Raw genomic sequence first — 21,026 nt, forward strand, 5'->3', positions numbered from 1 at the left:
TCTCTCCGAGAATATGCTACCAGTACATTTCATGCTCGTCTGGCTTGGGGGCCCTACGGCTTAGGTACTGCGTTGTGGCATAACCATTATCCCACTGTGAATGTGCATGAATACCTGTTGAGCTGAGGGAGCAAAAAAAACCAAAAAGGAATGACTTCTTACCTCGACAAACTTGCTCTCAAAGACCTGAGCAGAGGCAAAAGGAGGATATTCTCCTTGCCGAAGAAATCTCTGCAGATCACCCTCAACGGGTGCCTGACTCGAACAGACGCTCTTAAAATCACACTTGGGATTCATTTTGCCTATCTACAACATAGATAAATCAATAAAAAACGAATTAAAGGGTGTAGATGCTTAAAAGGCTGATACGTTTAAAAAACCCAACTAACCAGCCAACCCCTGGTTTGCTTCTTTTCGTAATCACATCATCCTTCCCGGTAGGTTTTATTATTCTGCTAAAGAGCAGAGCATCTCCCCCCCGAAACACACGTCTTTAACAACATGCGCTCTCAGGTGCAAAGGGGAACCTAGTAAGGCTCTCTCACGGCTCTTGACTCCCTTTTTACTATTTCTTTAAGGAAAAGGGGCCTGTGAATCCATAAACGCTAGCTTTTCTCTACTTCAGTCTGTTCTTCTTCTTGATAAGGACTCTTGTACATCTTTGCCAACGCTAAGATAATATTGGTTTACTGGTGTACTTTTCACCCGAGCCTAGTGACATACTTACCGGGCAAGTAAGAGCAGAACCCCTTGGGCTGGCCTCAGTGCTGGATGGTGACTTCTATCTTTGTCTCTCTTGCCTCAGGAGTCAAGAGGAGGACAGCACTTGGGAGACCTTCCGAAGTAACAAGTCTCCAGCAGGAGAGCAGGCTGACTTTCACACCAAAGCTGAGGAGAAGTAACATAGGATTGATTCATTCAGCGATGGGAAGAAAAAAATCAAGGCTGCTCATTAATTACATTTCGTAAGTCTTCACTACACAGACCTCATTTCTGTTAACCCAAGTAGGGACCAAAGTCAGATGATTTGTTCACAGTTGCTTGCTAAGTCTCTTCTTCTAAGAAGAAGAGAAATACCCCGCTGCTGGGTGTATTAAAAAAAAAACCCCACAAACCCACAACAAAGCACCCACCGATGCAGCAAACTTCTACTTCCCATTCCTAGCTTGCTTCCCTTCGGTCAGTCCATTTCCTACAGAGGAGCACGGCGAAGGAAAGGGGGGACACGAGTGCGCTAGTACCTTGTGTGGAGCCCGCTGGAATTCTCCTGGCACAGTCTTGGCGATAGGGTTTCCCTGCTCGTGTTCTCTCCAAGGAGCGCTAACACGAAGAGGAGCCGCTCGCAAACACACACACACACGTGAGGCAGCAAGCGGTTTTATAGCAGGCGGGCAGGGTGGTCCGGCAGAACTCAGCCTCATCACTGCTGACATCACAATGGTCACCTGCTTTGTGCTCTCACCACGCCTGGCAACGATTCCGTTGCTCGGCTGCACCGGGGCACGGTGGAAACAGGCAACATGGATTCACCTGTGAGGCAAGCACACAAAGGGCACGACAACTTGTGAGATTTGTGCACAGGTAGCGTCCCCGCGGCGCAGGCTGCCAGGGAACAGCAACATTCCGTCTGCTCCACGAGGGATGATGAGCTGGGAGCCAGGGATGACCTCGGCAGAGGCATCGCCTTCAACAGCCAAGGCCTAGGCCTTCTGCCCTGCACGAGTCCAAGCAAATGGGCTGAGCACGATGGCGGTAACAGGGCCCCCTGACAGGCACAGGCAAGAAAAGGTGCAGCTCTGGATTCCATGCTGAGACTCTGTTCCAGGAGTTTGATTCCAGGAGACGATTCCCCCTTTGGACCAACGTACGTCTAGTCTAATTTTGTGTGTTGGTCTGATTTGGCAGTGAAGTTGCAATGGCTGCCATCAGCCAAACAGGTCCAGTTATTCTTCACCTTGTTCTTTCCTCGTAGTTGTTCTAAAAACCAAAAAAGTTCAGGAAAAAACCATTATGCCACCAAACTCAGGAAAACGTCTTCCCTTTCACAGTAATGCTAAAAAGGGGTTGCAGGAATCTATTCTCCAAAGACAAAAAAAAAAGGACACATTTTCCTTTTCAAATCAGCAGTGGAAACAGAGTCTATCCGATTTGTTTTTCAAACAGACTTACCTAGTTTTTCTCTCCCCTTTCCTTCTGTCCGTCCGCAGAGTTTTCCCCTTCTTTGGGATTTTGTCCGTCCGCGGACTTTTCCCCTTCTTTGGCCTTTCGTCTGCCCGCGGACTTGTCCCCTTCTTTGTGTCCCCTGGATGTTCGTTCCTTGGCTGCTGGGCGTTTCCTTCCCAGGCTGGTTTTGGGAAGTTGTGGGAGGCTTCGCTCTTCCCTCCCCTCTCTTCTGTGGGACTCCCTGTTTGTGAGAGGGGACCTTGGTGGGAGGAGGTGTGTTCGCTTGCTGCCCCTCGCAGGGACTTGTCTCCACTCAAAGCTCTCCTTTTGGCCACTGCCCTCAGCCTGGCAGGCTTTAACTTGGGGTTTTTCTGGTGACTGTTCCCGTTTCTCTCTCACAGAGACCAGAGTATGTCTCTACCAGTCTCTTTCTTTCTTACGCTCCCTGCCGACGCTCCGTAGCCTTTCTGCTTCCTCTTTCAGCTCTGCCAACAGGCCGAGTAGATGACCCACCTGCTCACTCCTCACACAGCTGTCCACAGCTGTGGACAGAGAGCTCCACAAACTCCAAGGGGAGGACCCTGTAAAAAACCAAGGGAAACTCACGATTGAGCACAAGCGAGGGAGATTCCTCTCACAGGAGAACTTGTGTCTGTCAGACCTACAGACAGAGCAAGAGTACACGTGAGAAACCGGACTGGGAAGCAGCTGCCGAGCGGATCTGGACACTCTTCTTCCGAGCGCCTCTAGCCGCTTGTGGAAGAAACGCTGGGCAGCAGCGCACAGAACGGAGGCCGAGGAAGTCGGCCTCTCTACGGTGCCTTTATTCCACTGCCTTATTCCCCAACAATCCTGCACCCGCAAGCTTCTTACCGGCTTCCTGCTTCTGCTCTGGTGTTTAGAAAAAGGGTTATTAAGCATTCCTAGTTATCCTCTATCTATACGCCTGTGCGCAGCGGTGGTGGCCCGAAGCCGTGGCCGGAGTGGGACCTGAAGGGGTGTACTTCCACTGAAGGCATTCTCCTACCTTTGCCGTGCTAGTGCTGGGACAAAAAGTCAGTGCAAATACGAGGTCTCTTAATATTAAAAGTGACCCCCAAAAGGAGGAGAACGCTATATGGAAACGGGAAAGACTATTTCCTATTTCGTACTTACTCTCCAAAGAAATAGTTAGCCCCTCTCAGAGTTAACTGACCTGCTAAGTTCTAGCTGTTGAGATGGCTGCTCTGAGAGACGCTGGAAGTTTGCCGTCGTTTCCTGTGGGCACACGGGCACCTCGCGGGCTACCAGCATTGATTGCACTGGGCACTTCTGAACCGACAGCACAGATGCCGATGGTCACGCAGCTGGCTCGGTTATGGACAGAAATTGGATCTCCTCTTTCATTAACCTGGACGACAACAACAAAAAGCCCCGTCAACACTCCCATTTGCCGTACGATCTCTCCGAGAATATGCTACCAGTACATTTCATGCTCGTCTGGCTTGGGGGCCCTACGGCTTAGGTACTGCGTTGTGGCATAACCATTATCCCACTGTGAATGTGCATGAATACCTGTTGAGCTGAGGGAGCAAAAAAAACCAAAAAGGAATGACTTCTTACCTCGACAAACTTGCTCTCAAAGACCTGAGCAGAGGCAAAAGGAGGATATTCTCCTTGCCGAAGAAATCTCTGCAGATCACCCTCAACGGGTGCCTGACTCGAACAGACGCTCTTAAAATCGCACTTGGGATTCATTTTGCCTATCTACAACATAGATAAATCAATAAAAAACGAATTAAAGGGCGTAGATGCTTAAAAGGCTGATACGTTTAAAAAACCCAACTAACCAGCCAACCCCTGGTGATTACGAAAAGAAGCAAACATCATCCTTCCCGGTAGGTTTTATTATTCTGCTAAAGAGCAGAGTATCTCCCCCCCCCAGAACAGACGTCTTTAACAACATGCGCTCTCAGGTGCAAAGGGGAACCTAGTAAGGCTCTCTCACAGCTCTTGACTCCCTTTTTACTATTTCTTTAAGGAAAAGGGGCCTGTGAATCCATAAACGCTAGCTTTTCTCTACTTCAGTCTGTTCTGTGTCACCCACAACTACAACCCGCTGCTTCTTCCTCGCGGAGGTGGGTGTTAAAATGAGGGTAGCCCTTTCTGGTCCTGGCAACTCCTCGGGTGTAGCCAGACCCTCCTCCCCATCACCCGTGAGCTGGCCTACCTCCTCAAGAGCCTCATGCCTATCGTACAGAGGCACCCGCTGAGGGGAGGCGGGCAAGGAGGGCGTTCGCGTGCTGCCCCTCGCAGGGACTTGTCTCCACTCAAAGCTCTCCTTTTGGCCACTGCCCTCAGCCTGGCAGGCTTTAACTTGGGGTTTTTCTGGTGACTGTTCCCGTTTCTCTCTCACAGAGACCAGAGTATGACTCTACCAGTCTCTTTCTTTCTTACGCTCCCTGCCGACGCTCCGTAGCCTTTCTGCTTCCTCTTTCAGCTCTGCCAACAGGCCGAGTAGATGACCCACCTGCTCACTCCTCACACAGCTGTCACCCCTCCTGCCATCCCTCAGGGGCTGTGCCACTCCCTGCAGCCGGAGACCCGGGTGGCCGCACGTTTCCCCGGGGAGCTCTCTCCGTGTGCTTACCCCCGCTCCGGCCAGCGCAGAGCACGCAGCTTTCTGCCGGGCACAGGCCGCGGCTGAGGCCCCTCTCACCGGCTGAGCTCCTCTGGAGAGCTTCCCGCGCGCCCTTCCCGCGCGCCTATTCCGCGCGCGCAGCCGCGCCACGCCCCCTTCGCCCGTCCCGCTCGCTCGCTCGCTCGCGCTCCCTGGGGCCGCCCGTTAAAGGGGCGGGGTGGGGCTGCTGGCGGCCCCGCCCCCTCAGCCGCCCTCGCGTCAGCTGCCGGCTCCCTCACGGTCCCCGCCCCGCCCGGGCCTTCCCCCGCCTCAGAAAAGTCGGGGAAAAAGCCTTTTTTCGCCGTTCAGTAGCCGAAGCAGAAGTCCAGTTTGAACAAAAGCCACCAAAAGTTCCATAGAAGAAAACAGGGGAGAAACAACCCTGTGGATTTCTTCACTCTGAGCCGAGAAGGGCGCCCAACCCCTTCAGGAGCGACAGTTATTAGCGATCATGCTCTTCATCATGAGGTTAAGGCACTTCATGGCAACATACTACCCAAACACTGCTACGGGAAACTGTACCTCGTCTCTGTTCAACAGCTTGCTGCTTTAACCATCATCAGCTCCCGCAACCGTTCCCCCACTGCAAATCCTTTTTTTTTTTTTTTTTTAAATCAATACCTTGGCCACCCTGTCGGCCTTTACTGGAAACGTCTCTGCTTTCTTTGACAACATGCATAAATGCCCTTCCCTGTCTCGCCCGTTCTGCTAAAATTCATCCCTTTCATGGGAACGCCAGCTGACTTTAGCTTCAGGAAGGAGACTACCTCTGGACAACAGCACATCATAAAGCGTGTATCATTCAAGTACTCACTGTCCCTGGAGCGGAAAATACGCTGGACAAACATCTTCTCAGGGACGACGGAGTCTCATCCTTGTGCAACAAGGGTGTCCTGTCAAAAATACCGCTCCCTATCCCAAGAGGACAGCAAGGCTCACAGTGTCTACATAGTAACAACAGTAACACAACAATGCCAAACCCTCAGATAGAGGGCCTCATGAGGACAGGGCAAGGCAAATGTCAAGAGAGGGCTGGCTGCCCTCCTTCTACCAATGAAGTGGCTGAGGAACGAAAGGAAAAAGGATTTGCCCACATTCACCTAGAAGTTCACTGGCAGAAATAAAACCTGTGCTAGTACGATTCTGTGCCCGCTCCATTACACCGCTCTCTACCCCTTGTTCCCCTGCAACGTTCTCCAAGCTGCTTGCACCAGCAGCTTTCCTGACCCACCCCCTAGAAAAGCGTAAGCCACACCTGGGCATTATAGCCTTCATTTCCAGCGTATTTCTTTGCCTTCTGCTGCAAACTACCAGCCCTCTCCCTGAAGAGTTGCGTTGCCTCAGTCACCCAAGAAAAATGTAGATTCGGCTGCCCAGGATCAACATTTAGTTGTTGTTGCCAGTTGTGAGCGAACACAGAGGAATACGCTTTGTCTTTCAGTAGAATTTAATTCATTTTACAAGAGGAGGAGGCTACGAACAGAACTTAAGCCAGCGGGGTAGCCTCTTCTGCCGCGTGTCCGTCTTCTCCTTGTCCACCTGCACCTGAGGACCGGGATCCTTGGCTTTCTTTTCTTTCCTTCCTTCCCACCGACGAATCACCGGGGACAGTATCCGAAGCAGCCTACTGCCGCTCTTGCCATCTCCTGAAAAGGACCGTGATGAGCATGAGGCAAAGAGCGCGGGAAAGCAGGGAATGAAAAGAAGCACAAGGCATCAGAGAGAGAAGGGGACACAGAAGACAAACAGACACCAAGAACCACAAAGGAAGAAACAGCGACCAGAGGGAACCGATTTGCCTTGGTGGGGAATTCACCAGACTTTGTGCTCTGTAGTCCCAACTGGCCTTTCCCCAGTCTCTCCCACGCTCTTCTCCTCCGGTCCCTCTTCCAAGCTGTCTCACCTACTCAGACTCACAGCAGAAATCATCTTTAGTCCCTGCAGAACACCTGAGAGCTCTTGAGCACATACTAATTCACATCTCCTCACAGCCCACCGCTCTCTGCCCATCCCCCCCATTTCTAAAGGAATGGCTGTTAGGAGAGGAAGAGAGTGAAAAAGAACGTACCAAGGGCATATCAAAAAGGATTCACGTACCAAAGCGCCCACAGAGCAAGGGGCAAAAAGCCTTTCAGACAGACAGCCTGGCTACAACCAGAGTTGTTTCTTACCAGGCAGCCGGTCGGTATCTTCCGAGCAGAGACCAAAAATTGTCTCTTGCTGAATTCCGACCAGTGTCATTTCGTTCTGCAGTAGGAGAGCTCCCAGCCCTGCCTTCGACGATTCCCCCTTTGGACTAACGAGTGTCTAGTCTCATTTTGTTTGTTGGTCTGCTTTGGCAGTGAAGTTGCCAAATTGGTCTGATTGTTGGTCTGATTTTGCAAGGGCTGCCATCAGCCAAACAGGTCCAACATCAATACCTTTTCCAGAAGGAAGCTAACACCGAACCCTGGAAGCTGGGACGTGATCACAGCAGGGAACGGGCACAGGATACACGCTCGTAACCTGGCCATACAAGTGCTGATCTATCAGCAACGTGGGCATAGGAACATCTGTTCTAAAGAACTCCCCGGGCATTGGGTTTCAGCTTCTGCCATCAGTTACTGAAGCAGGACTAGCGATGGGGAAGCCGGTCACTATGAGAAAAACCCTCATACCTGAACTCTGCGGTTTTTCTTCATTTTTTTGCTTCATCGTAGTTTTCCTAAAAAAACAAAAAAGTTCAGGAAAAAACCATTATGCCACCAAACTCAGGAAAACGTCTTCCCTTTCACAGTAATGCTGAAAAGGGGTTGCAGGAATCTATTATCCAAGGACAAAAAAAAGGACACATTTTCCTTCTCAAATCAGCAGTGGAAACCGAGTCTATCCGATTTGTTTTCCAAACAGACTTACCTAGTCTTGCTCTCCCCTTTCCTTTTTTCTGTCCTCGGACTTTTTTCCTTGTTGGGACTTTTGTCCGTCCTCGGACTTTTCTCCTTCTTTGGACTTTTGTCCGTCCGCAGAGTTTTGTCCTTCTTTGGACTTTTTTCTGTCCTCGGATTTTTCTCTTTCTTTGGACTTTTGTCCTTCCTTGGACTTTTGGCTGTCCTCGGACTTTTCCCCTTCTTTGTGTCCCCTGGACGTTCTTTCTTTGGCTGCTTGGTGTTAACTTCCCTGGCTGGTTTTGGGAAGTTGTGGGAGTCTTCGCTCTTCCTTCCCCTCTCTTCTGTGGGACTCCCTGTTTGTGAGAGGGGACCTTGGTGGGAGGAGGTGTGTTTTGTACATTCTTCCTCTTGTTTGGGGTTTGGCGCATCTTCTGGGTTGTTGCCCTTGAAGGAAAGAGAAGAAAGGTGAGCAACGGCCATTAAAAAGAGCTCTGCACAGGGCTGATCAGCACAACTGGAAATGTCGATCATTTCCTATGTAGCAGCGCCCGATACACTGAACGTTGCCTATCAAGTGTCGTCACAGATCACCCACAAGAAACGTCAGCTATTTAGCTAGGAGACCACTGTTGCTCCTGCATTATCAACCTGTTGGCGACTGTTGGCCTAGAGCTTTGGCTAGAGCAGACTAGGCAGTCCCTCCAGGGATCACAGGTCCCAAAGCTTTGACTTGAGAGACAGTAAAGGACATTGGGACAAGTGATCCTTTTGGACTGGTCAGCTTCAACTTTTCATATCCGTTTGCTAAAGACTCACTTTTTCAGGTGGGGCGTTTGGGCTGGGAGCTCTCTTGCGATCCACGCCGGAATCCCTGTATTTCACAGCGCCTCCAGTATTGCTGGTCTTCTCCGGGTCTTCCAGGAGAGAGATGAGCTGCTGCCACTGAAGGAACTGGTGGTCTTGCCGTTCCGGTGGGGCACAGAGCTCCAGGTAATAGCAGCGGCCACTTGCTAATTTTAACTGGAGGTGGTGCTTCTCTGTGCTGTGGACAGAGAGCTCCACAAACTCCAAGGGGAGGACCCTGTAAAAAACCAAGAGAAACTCACGATTGAGCACAAGCGAGGGAGATTCCTCTCACAGGAGAACTTGTGTCTGTCAGACCTACAGACAGAGCAAGAGTACACGTGAGAAACCGGACTGGGAAACAGCTGCCGAGCGGATCTGGACACTCTTCTTCCGAGCGCCTCTAGCCGCTTGTGGAAGAAACGCTGGGCAGCAGCGCACAGAACGGAGGCCGAGGAAGTCGGCCTCTTTACGGTGGCCTTTATTCCACTGCCTTATTCCCCAACAATCCTGCACCCGCAAGCTTCTTACCGGCTTCCTGCTTCTGCTCTGGTGTTTAGAAAAAGGGTTATTAAGCATTCCTAGTTATCCTCTATCTATACGCCTGTGCGCAGCGGTGGTGGCCCGAAGCCGTGGCCGGAGCGGGGCCTGAAGGGGTGTACTTCCACTGAAGGCATTCTCCTACCTTTGCCGTGCTAGTGCTGGGACAAAAAGTCAGTGCAAATACGAGGTCTCTTAATATTAAAAGTGACCCCCAAAAGGAGGAGAACGCTATATGGAAACGGGAAAGACTATTTCCTATTTCGTACTTACTCTCCAAAGAAATAGTTAGCCCCTCTCAGAGTTAACTGACCTGCTAAGTTCTAGCTGTTGAGATGGCTGCTCTGAGAGACGCTGGAAGTTTGCCGTCGTTTCCTGTGGGCACACGGGCACCTCACGGGCTACCAGCATTGCACTGGGCACTTCTGAACCGACAGCACAGATGCCGATGGTCACGCAGCTGGCTCGGTTATGGACAGAAATTGGATCTCCTCTTTCATTAACCTGGACGACAACAACAAAAAGCCCCATCAACACTCCCATTTGCCGTACAATCTCTCCGAGAATATGCTACCAGTACATTTCATGCTCGTCTGGCTTGGGGGCCCTACGGCTTAGGTACTGCGTTGTGGCATAACCATTATCCCACTGTGAATGTGCATGAATACCTGTTGAGCTGAGGGAGCAAAAAAAACCAAAAAGGAATGACTTCTTACCTCGACAAACTTGCTCTCAAAGACCTGAGCAGAGGCAAAAGGAGGATATTCTCCTTGCCGAAGAAATCTCTGCAGATCACCCTCAACGGGTGCCTGACTCGAACAGACGCTCTTAAAATCACACTTGGGATTCATTTTGCCTATCTACAACATAGATAAATCAATAAAAAACGAATTAAAGGGTGTAGATGCTTAAAAGGCTGATACGTTTAAAAAACCCAACTAACCAGCCAACCCCTGGTTTGCTTCTTTTCGTAATCACATCATCCTTCCCGGTAGGTTTTATTATTCTGCTAAAGAGCAGAGCATCTCCCCCCCGAAACACACGTCTTTAACAACATGCGCTCTCAGGTGCAAAGGGGAACCTAGTAAGGCTCTCTCACGGCTCTTGACTCCCTTTTTACTATTTCTTTAAGGAAAAGGGGCCTGTGAATCCATAAACGCTAGCTTTTCTCTACTTCAGTCTGTTCTTCTTCTTGATAAGGACTCTTGTACATCTTTGCCAACGCTAAGATAATATTGGTTTACTGGTGTACTTTTCACCCGAGCCTAGTGACATACTTACCGGGCAAGTAAGAGCAGAACCCCTTGGGCTGGCCTCAGTGCTGGATGGTGACTTCTATCTTTGTCTCTCTTGCCTCAGGAGTCAAGAGGAGGACAGCACTTGGGAGACCTTCCGAAGTAACAAGTCTCCAGCAGGAGAGCAGGCTGACTTTCACACCAAAGCTGAGGAGAAGTAACATAGGATTGATTCATTCAGCGATGGGAAGAAAAAAATCAAGGCTGCTCATTAATTACATTTCGTAAGTCTTCACTACACAGACCTCATTTCTGTTAACCCAAGTAGGGACCAAAGTCAGATGATTTGTTCACAGTTGCTTGCTAAGTCTCTTCTTCTAAGAAGAAGAGAAATACCCTGCTGCTGGGTGTATTAAAAAAAAAACCCCACAAACCCACAACAAAGCACCCACCGATGCAGCAAACTTCTACTTCCCATTCCTAGCTTGCTTCCCTTCGGTCAGTCCATTTCCTACAGAGGAGCACGGCGAAGGAAAGGGGGGACACGAGTGCGCTAGTACCTTGTGTGGAGCCCGCTGGAATTCTCCTGGCACAGTCTTGGCGATAGGGTTTCCCTGCTCGTGTTCTCTCCAAGGAGCGCTAACACGAAGAGGAGCCGCTCGCAAACACACACACACACGTGAGGCAGCAAGCGGTTTTATAGCAGGCGGGCAGGGTGGTCCGGCAGAACTCAGCCTCATCACTGCTGACATCACAATGGTCACCTGCTTTGTGCTCTCACCACGCCTGGCAACGATTCCGTTGCTCGGCTGCACCGGGGCACGGTGGAAACAGGCAACATGGATTCACCTGTGAGGCAAGCACACAAAGGGCACGACAACTTGTGAGATTTGTGCACAGGTAGCGTCCCCGCGGCGCAGGCTGCCAGGGAACAGCAACATTCCGTCTGCTCCACGAGGGATGATGAGCTGGGAGCCAGGGATGACCTCGGCAGAGGCATCGCCTTCAACAGCCAAGGCCTAGGCCTTCTGCCCTGCACGAGTCCAAGCAAATGGGCTGAGCACGATGGCGGTAACAGGGCCCCCTGGCAGGCACAGGCAAGAAAAGGTGCAGCTCTGGATTCCATGCTGAGACTCTGTTCCAGGAGTTTGATTCCAGGAGACGATTCCCCCTTTGGACCAACGTACGTCTAGTCTAATTTTGTGTGTTGGTCTGATTTGGCAGTGAAGTTGCAATGGCTGCCATCAGCCAAACAGGTCCAGTTATTCTTCACCTTGTTCTTTCCTCGTAGTTGTTCTAAAAACCAAAAAAGTTCAGGAAAAAACCATTATGCCACCAAACTCAGGAAAACGTCTTCCCTTTCACAGTAATGCTAAAAAGGGGTTGCAGGAATCTATTCTCCAAAGACAAAAAAAAAAGGACACATTTTCCTTTTCAAATCAGCAGTGGAAACAGAGTCTATCCGATTTGTTTTTCAAACAGACTTACCTAGTTTTTCTCTCCCCTTTCCTTCTGTCCGTCCGCAGAGTTTTCCCCTTCTTTGGGATTTTGTCCGTCCGCGGACTTTTCCCCTTCTTTGGCCTTTCGTCTGCCCGCGGACTTGTCCCCTTCTTTGTGTCCCCTGGATGTTCGTTCCTTGGCTGCTGGGCGTTTCCTTCCCAGGCTGGTTTTGGGAAGTTGTGGGAGGCTTCGCTCTTCCCTCCCCTCTCTTCTGTGGGACTCCCTGTTTGTGAGAGGGGACCTTGGTGGGAGGAGGTGTGTTCGCTTGCTGCCCCTCGCAGGGACTTGTCTCCACTCAAAGCTCTCCTTTTGGCCACTGCCCTCAGCCTGGCAGGCTTTAACTGGGGTTTTTCTGGTGACTGTTCCCGTTTCTCTCTCACAGAGACCAGAGTATGTCTCTACCAGTCTCTTTCTTTCTTACGCTCCCTGCCGACGCTCCGTAGCCTTTCTGCTTCCTCTTTCAGCTCTGCCAACAGGCCGAGTAGATGACCCACCTGCTCACTCCTCACACAGCTGTCCACAGCTGTGGACAGAGAGCTCCACAAACTCCAAGGGGAGGACCCTGTAAAAAACCAAGGGAAACTCACGATTGAGCACAAGCGAGGGAGATTCCTCTCACAGGAGAACTTGTGTCTGTCAGACCTACAGACAGAGCAAGAGTACACGTGAGAAACCGGACTGGGAAGCAGCTGCCGAGCGGATCTGGACACTCTTCTTCCGAGCGCCTCTAGCCGCTTGTGGAAGAAACGCTGGGCAGCAGCGCACAGAACGGAGGCCGAGGAAGTCGGCCTCTCTACGGTGCCTTTATTCCACTGCCTTATTCCCCAACAATCCTGCACCCGCAAGCTTCTTACCGGCTTCCTGCTTCTGCTCTGGTGTTTAGAAAAAGGGTTATTAAGCATTCCTAGTTATCCTCTATCTATACGCCTGTGCGCAGCGGTGGTGGCCCGAAGCCGTGGCCGGAGTGGGACCTGAAGGGGTGTACTTCCACTGAAGGCATTCTCCTACCTTTGCCGTGCTAGTGCTGGGACAAAAAGTCAGTGCAAATACGAGGTCTCTTAATATTAAAAGTGACCCCCAAAAGGAGGAGAACGCTATATGGAAACGGGAAAGACTATTTCCTATTTCGTACTTACTCTCCAAAGAAATAGTTAGCCCCTCTCAGAGTTAACTGACCTGCTAAGTTCTAGCTGTTGAGATGGCTGCTCTGAGAGACGCTGGAAGTTTGCCGTCGTTTCCTGTGGGCACACGGGCACCTCGCGGGCTACCAGCATTGATTGCACTGGGCACTTCTGAACCGACAGCACAGATGCCGATGGTCACGCAGCTGGCTCGGTTATGGACAGAAATTGGATCCCCTCTTTCATTAACCTGGACGACAACAACAAAAAGCCCCGTCAACACTCCCATTTGCCGTACGATCTCTCCGAGAATATGCTACCAGTACATTTCATGCTCGTCTGGCTTGGGGGCCCTACGGCTTAGGTACTGCGTTGTGGCATAACCATTATCCCACTGTGAATGTGCATGAATACCTGTTGAGCTGAGGGAGCAAAAAAAACCAAAAAGGAATGACTTCTTACCTCGACAAACTTGCTCTCAAAGACCTGAGCAGAGGCAAAAGGAGGATATTCTCCTTGCCGAAGAAATCTCTGCAGATCACCCTCAACGGGTGCCTGACTCGAACAGACGCTCTTAAAATCGCACTTGGGATTCATTTTGCCTATCTACAACATAGATAAATCAATAAAAAACGAATTAAAGGGCGTAGATGCTTAAAAGGCTGATACGTTTAAAAAACCCAACTAACCAGCCAACCCCTGGTGATTACGAAAAGAAGCAAACATCATCCTTCCCGGTAGGTTTTATTATTCTGCTAAAGAGCAGAGTATCTCCCCCCCCCAGAACAGACGTCTTTAACAACATGCGCTCTCAGGTGCAAAGGGGAACCTAGTAAGGCTCTCTCACAGCTCTTGACTCCCTTTTTACTATTTCTTTAAGGAAAAGGGGCCTGTGAATCCATAAACGCTAGCTTTTCTCTACTTCAGTCTGTTCTGTGTCACCCACAACTACAACCCGCTGCTTCTTCCTCGCGGAGGTGGGTGTTAAAATGAGGGTAGCCCTTTCTGGTCCTGGCAACTCCTCGGGTGTAGCCAGACCCTCTTCCCCATCACCCGTGAGCTGGCCTACCTCCTCAAGAGCCTCATGCCTATCGTACAGAGGCACCCGCTGAGGGGAGGCGGGCAAGGAGGGCGTTCGCTTGCTGCCCCTCGCAGGGACTTGTCTCCACTCAAAGCTCTCCTTTTGGCCACTGCCCTCAGCCTGGCAGGCTTTAACTTGGGGTTTTTCTGGTGACTGTTCCCGTTTCTCTCTCACAGAGACCAGAGTATGACTCTACCAGTCTCTTTCTTTCTTACGCTCCCTGCCGACGCTCCGTAGCCTTTCTGCTTCCTCTTTCAGCTCTGCCAACAGGCCGAGTAGATGACCCACCTGCTCACTCCTCACACAGCTGTCACCCCTCCTGCCATCCCTCAGGGGCTGTGCCACTCCCTGCAGCCGGAGACCCGGGTGGCCGCACGTTTCCCCGGGGAGCTCTCTCCGTGTGCTTACCCCCGCTCCGGCCAGCGCAGAGCACGCAGCTTTCTGCCGGGCACAGGCCGCGGCTGAGGCCCCTCTCACCGGCTGAGCTCCTCTGGAGAGCTTCCCGCGCGCCCTTCCCGCGCGCCTATTCCGCGCGCGCAGCCGCGCCACGCCCCCTTCGCCCGTCCCGCTCGCTCGCTCGCTCGCGCTCCCTGGGGCCGCCCGTTAAAGGGGCGGGGTGGGGCTGCTGGCGGCCCCGCCCCCTCAGCCGCCCTCGCGTCAGCTGCCGGCTCCCTCACGGTCCCCGCCCCGCCCGGGCCTTCCCCCGCCTCAGAAAAGTCGGGGAAAAAGCCTTTTTTCGCCGTTCAGTAGCCGAAGCAGAAGTCCAGTTTGAACAAAAGCCACCAAAAGTTCCATAGAAGAAAACAGGGGAGAAACAACCCTGTGGATTTCTTCACTCTGAGCCGAGAAGGGCGCCCAACCCCTTCAGGAGCGACAGTTATTAGCGATCATGCTCTTCATCATGAGGTTAAGGCACTTCATGGCAACATACTACCCAAACACTGCTACGGGAAACTGTACCTCGTCTCTGTTCAACAGCTTGCTGCTTTAACCATCATCAGCTCCCGCAACCGTTCCCCCACTGCAAATCCTTTTTTTTTTTTTTTTTTAAATCAATACCTTGGCCACCCTGTCGGCCTTTACTGGAAACGTCTCTGCTTTCTTTGACAACATGCATAAATGCCCTTCCCTGTCTCGCCCGTTCTGCTAAAATTCATCCCTTTCATGGGAACGCCAGCTGACTTTAGCTTCAGGAAGGAGACTACCTCTGGACAACAGCACATCATAAAGCGTGTATCATTCAAGTACTCACTGTCCCTGGAGCGGAAAATACGCTGGACAAACATCTTCTCAGGGACGACGGAGTCTCATCCTTGTGCAACAAGGGTGTCCTGTCAAAAATACCGCTCCCTATCCCAAGAGGACAGCAAGGCTCACAGTGTCTACATAGTAACAACAGTAACACAACAATGCCAAACCCTCAGATAGAGGGCCTCATGAGGACAGGGCAAGGCAAATGTCAAGAGAGGGCTGGCTGCCCTCCTTCTACCAATGAAGTGGCTGAGGAACGAAAGGAAAAAGGATTTGCCCACATTCACCTAGAAGTTCACTGGCAGAAATAAAACCTGTGCTAGTACGATTCTGTGCCCGCTCCATTACACCGCTCTCTACCCCTTGTTCCCCTGCAACGTTCTCCAAGCTGCTTGCACCAGCAGCTTTCCTGACCCACCCCCTAGAAAAGCGTAAGCCACACCTGGGCATTATAGCCTTCATTTCCAGCGTATTTCTTTGCCTTCTGCTGCAAACTACCAGCCCTCTCCCTGAAGAGTTGCGTTGCCTCAGTCACCCAAGAAAAATGTAGATTCGGCTGCCCAGGATCAACATTTAGTTGTTGTTGCCAGTTGTGAGCGAACACAGAGGAATACGCTTTGTCTTTCAGTAGAATTTAATTCATTTTACAAGAGGAGGAGGCTACGAACAGAACTTAAGCCAGCGGGGTAGCCTCTTCTGCCGCGTGTCCGTCTTCTCCTTGTCCGCCTGCACCTGAGGACCGGGATCCTTGGCTTTCTTTTCTTTCCTTCCTTCCCACCGACGAATCACCGGGGACAGTATCCGAAGCAGCCTACTGCCGCTCTTGCCATCTCCTGAAAAGGACCGTGATGAGCATGAGGCAAAGAGCGCGGGAAAGCAGGGAATGAAAAGAAGCACAAGGCATCAGAGAGAGAAGGGGACACAGAAGACAAACAGACACCAAGAACCACAAAGGAAGAAACAGCGACCAGAGGGAACCGATTTGCCTTGGTGGGGAATTCACCAGACTTTGTGCTCTGTAGTCCCAACTGGCCTTTCCCCAGTCTCTCCCACGCTCTTCTCCTCCGGTCCCTCTTCCAAGCTGTCTCACCTACTCAGACTCACAGCAGAAATCATCTTTAGTCCCTGCAGAACACCTGAGAGCTCTTGAGCACATACTAATTCACATCTCCTCACAGCCCACCGCTCTCTGCCCATCCCCCCCATTTCTAAAGGAATGGCTGTTAGGAGAGGAAGAGAGTGAAAAAGAACGTACCAAGGGCATATCAAAAAGGATTCACGTACCAAAGCGCCCACAGAGCAAGGGGCAAAAAGCCTTTCAGACAGACAGCCTGGCTACAACCAGAGTTGTTTCTTACCAGGCAGCCGGTCGGTATCTTCCGAGCAGAGACCAAAAATTGTCTCTTGCTGAATTCCGACCAGTGTCATTTCGTTCTGCAGTAGGAGAGCTCCCAGCCCTGCCTTCGACGATTCCCCCTTTGGACTAACGAGTGTCTAGTCTCATTTTGTTTGTTGGTCTGCTTTGGCAGTGAAGTTGCAATGGCTGCCGTCAGCCAAACAGGTCCAACATCAATACCTTTTCCAGAAGGAAGCTGACACCGAACCCTGGAAGCTGGGACGTGATCACAGCAGGGAACGGGCACAGGATACACGCTCGTAACCTGGCCATACAAGTGCTGATCTATCAGCAACGTGGGCATAGGAACATCTGTTCTAAAGAACTCCCCGGGCATTGGGTTTCAGCTTCTGCCATCAGTTACTGAAGCAGGACTAGCGATGGGGAAGCCGGTCACTATGAGAAAAACCCTCATACCTGAACTCTGCGGTTTTTCTTCATTTTTTTGCTTCATCGTAGTTTTCCTAAAAAAACAAAAAAGTTCAGGAAAAAACCATTATGCCACCAAACTCAGGAAAACGTCTTCCCTTTCACAGTAATGCTGAAAAGGGGTTGCAGGAATCTATTATCCAAGGACAAAAAAAAGGACACATTTTCCTTCTCAAATCAGCAGTGGAAACCGAGTCTATCCGATTTGTTTTCCAAACAGACTTACCTAGTCTTGCTCTCCCCTTTCCTTTTTTCTGTCCTCGGACTTTTTTCCTTGTTGGGACTTTTGTCCATCCTCGGATTTTTCTCTTTCTTTGGACTTTTGTCCTTCCTTGGACTTTTGGCTGTCCTCGGACTTTTCCCCTTCTTTGTGTCCCCTGGACGTTCTTTCTTTGGCTGCTTGGTGTTAACTTCCCTGGCTGGTTTTGGGAAGTTGTGGGAGTCTTCGCTCTTCCTTCCCCTCTCTTCTGTGGGACTCCCTGTTTGTGAGAGGGGACCTTGGTGGGAGGAGGTGTGTTTTGTACATTCTTCCTCTTGTTTGGGGTTTGGCGCATCTTCTGGGTTGTTGCCCTTGAAGGAAAGAGAAGAAAGGTGAGCAACGGCCATTAAAAAGAGCTCTGCACAGGGCTGATCAGCACAACTGGAAATGTCGATCATTTCCTATGTAGCAGCGCCCGATACACTGAACGTTGCCTATCAAGTGTCATCACAGATCACCCACAAGAAACGTCAGCTATTTAGCTAGGAGACCACTGTTGCTCCTGCATTATCAACCTGTTGGCGACTGTTGGCCTAGAGCTTTGGCTAGAGCAGACTAGGCAGTCCCTCCAGGGATCACAGGTCCCAAAGCTTTGACTTGAGAGACAGTAAAGGACATTGGGACAAGTGATCCTTTTGGACTGGTCAGCTTCAACTTTTCATATCCGTTTGCTAAAGACTCACTTTTTCAGGTGGGGCGTTTGGGCTGGGAGCTCTCTTGCGATCCACGCCGGAATCCCTGTATTTCACAGCGCCTCCAGTATTGCTGGTCTTCTCCGGGTCTTCCAGGAGAGAGATGAGCTGCTGCCACTGAAGGAACTGGTGGTCTTGCCGTTCCGGTGGGGCACAGAGCTCCAGGTAATAGCAGCGGCCACTTGCTAATTTTAACTGGAGGTGGTGCTTCTCTGTGCTGTGGACAGAGAGCTCCACAAACTCCAAGGGGAGGACCCTGTAAAAAACCAAGAGAAACTCACGATTGAGCACAAGCGAGGGAGATTCCTCTCACAGGAGAACTTGTGTCTGTCAGACCTACAGACAGAGCAAGAGTACACGTGAGAAACCGGACTGGGAAACAGCTGCCGAGCGGATCTGGACACTCTTCTTCCGAGCGCCTCTAGCCGCTTGTGGAAGAAACGCTGGGCAGCAGCGCACAGAACGGAGGCCGAGGAAGTCGGCCTCTTTACGGTGGCCTTTATTCCACTGCCTTATTCCCCAACAATCCTGCACCCGCAAGCTTCTTACCGGCTTCCTGCTTCTGCTCTGGTGTTTAGAAAAAGGGTTATTAAGCATTCCTAGTTATCCTCTATCTATACGCCTGTGCGCAGCGGTGGTGGCCCGAAGCCGTGGCCGGAGCGGGGCCTGAAGGGGTGTACTTCCACTGAAGGCATTCTCCTACCTTTGCCGTGCTAGTGCTGGGACAAAAAGTCAGTGCAAATACGAGGTCTCTTAATATTAAAAGTGACCCCCAAAAGGAGGAGAACGCTATATGGAAACGGGAAAGACTATTTCCTATTTCGTACTTACTCTCCAAAGAAATAGTTAGCCCCTCTCAGAGTTAACTGACCTGCTAAGTTCTAGCTGTTGAGATGGCTGCTCTGAGAGACGCTGGAAGTTTGCCGTCGTTTCCTGTGGGCACACGGGCACCTCGCGGGCTACCAGCATTGCACTGGGCACTTCTGAACCGACAGCACAGATGCCGATGGTCACGCAGCTGGCTCGGTTATGGACAGAAATTGGATCTCCTCTTTCATTAACCTGGACGACAACAACAAAAAGCCCCATCAACACTCCCATTTGCCGTACGATCTCTCCGAGAATATGCTACCAGTACATTTCATGCTCGTCTGGCTTGGGGGCCCTACGGCTTAGGTACTGCGTTGTGGCATAACCATTATCCCACTGTGAATGTGCATGAATACCTGTTGAGCTGAGGGAGCAAAAAAAACCAAAAAGGAATGACTTCTTACCTCGACAAACTTGCTCTCAAAGACCTGAGCAGAGGCAAAAGGAGGATATTCTCCTTGCCGAAGAAATCTCTGCAGATCACCCTCAACGGGTGCCTGACTCGAACAGACGCTCTTAAAATCACACTTGGGATTCATTTTGCCTATCTACAACATAGATAAATCAATAAAAAACGAATTAAAGGGTGTAGATGCTTAAAAGGCTGATACGTTTAAAAAACCCAACTAACCAGCCAACCCCTGGTTTGCTTCTTTTCGTAATCACATCATCCTTCCCGGTAGGTTTTATTATTCTGCTAAAGAGCAGAGCATCTCCCCCCCGAAACACACGTCTTTAACAACATGCGCTCTCAGGTGCAAAGGGGAACCTAGTAAGGCTCTCTCACGGCTCTTGACTCCCTTTTTACTATTTCTTTAAGGAAAAGGGGCCTGTGAATCCATAAACGCTAGCTTTTCTCTACTTCAGTCTGTTCTTCTTCTTGATAAGGACTCTTGTACATCTTTGCCAACGCTAAGATAATATTGGTTTACTGGTGTACTTTTCACCCGAGCCTAGTGACATACTTACCGGGCAAGTAAGAGCAGAACCCCTTGGGCTGGCCTCAGTGCTGGATGGTGACTTCTATCTTTGTCTCTCTTGCCTCAGGAGTCAAGAGGAGGACAGCACTTGGGAGACCTTCCGAAGTAACAAGTCTCCAGCAGGAGAGCAGGCTGACTTTCACACCAAAGCTGAGGAGAAGTAACATAGGATTGATTCATTCAGCGATGGGAAGAAAAAAATCAAGGCTGCTCATTAATTACATTTCGTAAGTCTTCACTACACAGACCTCATTTCTGTTAACCCAAGTAGGGACCAAAGTCAGATGATTTGTTCACAGTTGCTTGCTAAGTCTCTTCTTCTAAGAAGAAGAGAAATACCCCGCTGCTGGGTGTATTAAAAAAAAAACCCCACAAACCCACAACAAAGCACCCACCGATGCAGCAAACTTCTACTTCCCATTCCTAGCTTGCTTCCCTTCGGTCAGTCCATTTCCTACAGAGGAGCACGGCGAAGGAAAGGGGGGACACGAGTGCGCTAGTACCTTGTGTGGAGCCCGCTGGAATTCTCCTGGCACAGTCTTGGCGATAGGGTTTCCCTGCTCGTGTTCTCTCCAAGGAGCGCTAACACGAAGAGGAGCCGCTCGCAAACACACACACACACGTGAGGCAGCAAGCGGTTTTATAGCAGGCGGGCAGGGTGGTCCGGCAGAACTCAGCCTCATCACTGCTGACATCACAATGGTCACCTGCTTTGTGCTCTCACCACGCCTGGCAACGATTCCGTTGCTCGGCTGCACCGGGGCACGGTGGAAACAGGCAACATGGATTCACCTGTGAGGCAAGCACACAAAGGGCACGACAACTTGTGAGATTTGTGCACAGGTAGCGTCCCCGCGGCGCAGGCTGCCAGGGAACAGCAACATTCCGTCTGCTCCACGAGGGATGATGAGCTGGGAGCCAGGGATGACCTCGGCAGAGGCATCGCCTTCAACAGCCAAGGCCTAGGCCTTCTGCCCTGCACGAGTCCAAGCAAATGGGCTGAGCACGATGGCGGTAACAGGGCCCCCTGGCAGGCACAGGCAAGAAAAGGTGCAGCTCTGGATTCCATGCTGAGACTCTGTTCCAGGAGTTTGATTCCAGGAGACGATTCCCCCTTTGGACCAACGTACGTCTAGTCTA

General features: G+C 51.0%; 2 protein-coding genes across 2 annotated transcripts; both read right to left on the bottom strand.

Moving 5' to 3' along the window:
- Nucleotides 1-3,361: 3,361 nt before the first annotated feature.
- LOC141465882 (uncharacterized) lies at nucleotides 3,362-9,626 on the bottom strand. Its single transcript, XM_074149567.1, has 7 exons — nucleotides 9,386-9,626; nucleotides 8,506-8,770; nucleotides 7,718-8,133; nucleotides 7,480-7,526; nucleotides 3,890-3,909; nucleotides 3,766-3,789; nucleotides 3,362-3,553 (listed from the first exon to the last, which is right to left on the bottom strand). Exons 1-7 carry the CDS (start codon nucleotides 9,613-9,615, stop codon nucleotides 3,362-3,364), a joined length of 1,194 nt encoding a protein of 397 aa, XP_074005668.1. The 5' UTR covers nucleotides 9,616-9,626.
- A 3,360-nt stretch (nucleotides 9,627-12,986) lies between these two features.
- Nucleotides 12,987-19,449, bottom strand: LOC141465883 (uncharacterized). Its single transcript, XM_074149568.1, has 7 exons — nucleotides 19,311-19,449; nucleotides 18,908-19,098; nucleotides 18,028-18,292; nucleotides 17,312-17,655; nucleotides 15,621-15,681; nucleotides 13,391-13,414; nucleotides 12,987-13,178 (listed from the first exon to the last, which is right to left on the bottom strand). Exons 1-7 carry the CDS (start codon nucleotides 19,443-19,445, stop codon nucleotides 12,987-12,989), a joined length of 1,212 nt encoding a protein of 403 aa, XP_074005669.1. The 5' UTR covers nucleotides 19,446-19,449.
- Between the last annotated feature and the right edge of the window lie 1,577 nt (nucleotides 19,450-21,026).

The sequence above is a fragment of the Numenius arquata genome, chromosome 6 (genome assembly GCF_964106895.1).
Source record: "Numenius arquata chromosome 6, bNumArq3.hap1.1, whole genome shotgun sequence".
Classification (NCBI taxonomy): Eukaryota; Metazoa; Chordata; class Aves; order Charadriiformes; family Scolopacidae; genus Numenius; species Numenius arquata.

What these genes read in the sequence shown, in the direction of transcription:
- LOC141465882 (XM_074149567.1), bottom strand. Translation starts at nt 9,615, where the DNA reads ATGGGAGTGTTGATGGGGCTTTTTGTTGTTGTCGTCCAGGTTAATGAA. An exon ending in CAAACGCCCCACCTGAAAAA is followed by an intron (nt 8,134 to 8,505) that starts GTGAGTCTTTAG and finishes CTTTCCTTCAAG; the next exon opens with GGCAACAACCCAGAAGATGC. An exon ending in AAAGGGGAGAGCAAGACTAG is followed by an intron (nt 7,527 to 7,717) that starts GTAAGTCTGTTT and finishes TTGTTTTTTTAG; the next exon opens with GAAAACTACGATGAAGCAAA.
- LOC141465883 (XM_074149568.1), bottom strand. Translation starts at nt 19,445, where the DNA reads ATGAATCCCAAGTGTGATTTTAAGAGCGTCTGTTCGAGTCAGGCACCC. An exon ending in ACGTTGCAGGGGAACAAGGG is followed by an intron (nt 13,415 to 15,620) that starts GTAGAGAGCGGT and finishes GCCTCTGCTCAG; the next exon opens with GTCTTTGAGAGCAAGTTTGT. An exon ending in TTGAGAGCAAGTTTGTCGAG is followed by an intron (nt 13,179 to 13,390) that starts GTAAGAAGTCAT and finishes GTTGTCGTCCAG; the next exon opens with GTTAATGAAAGAGGGGATCC.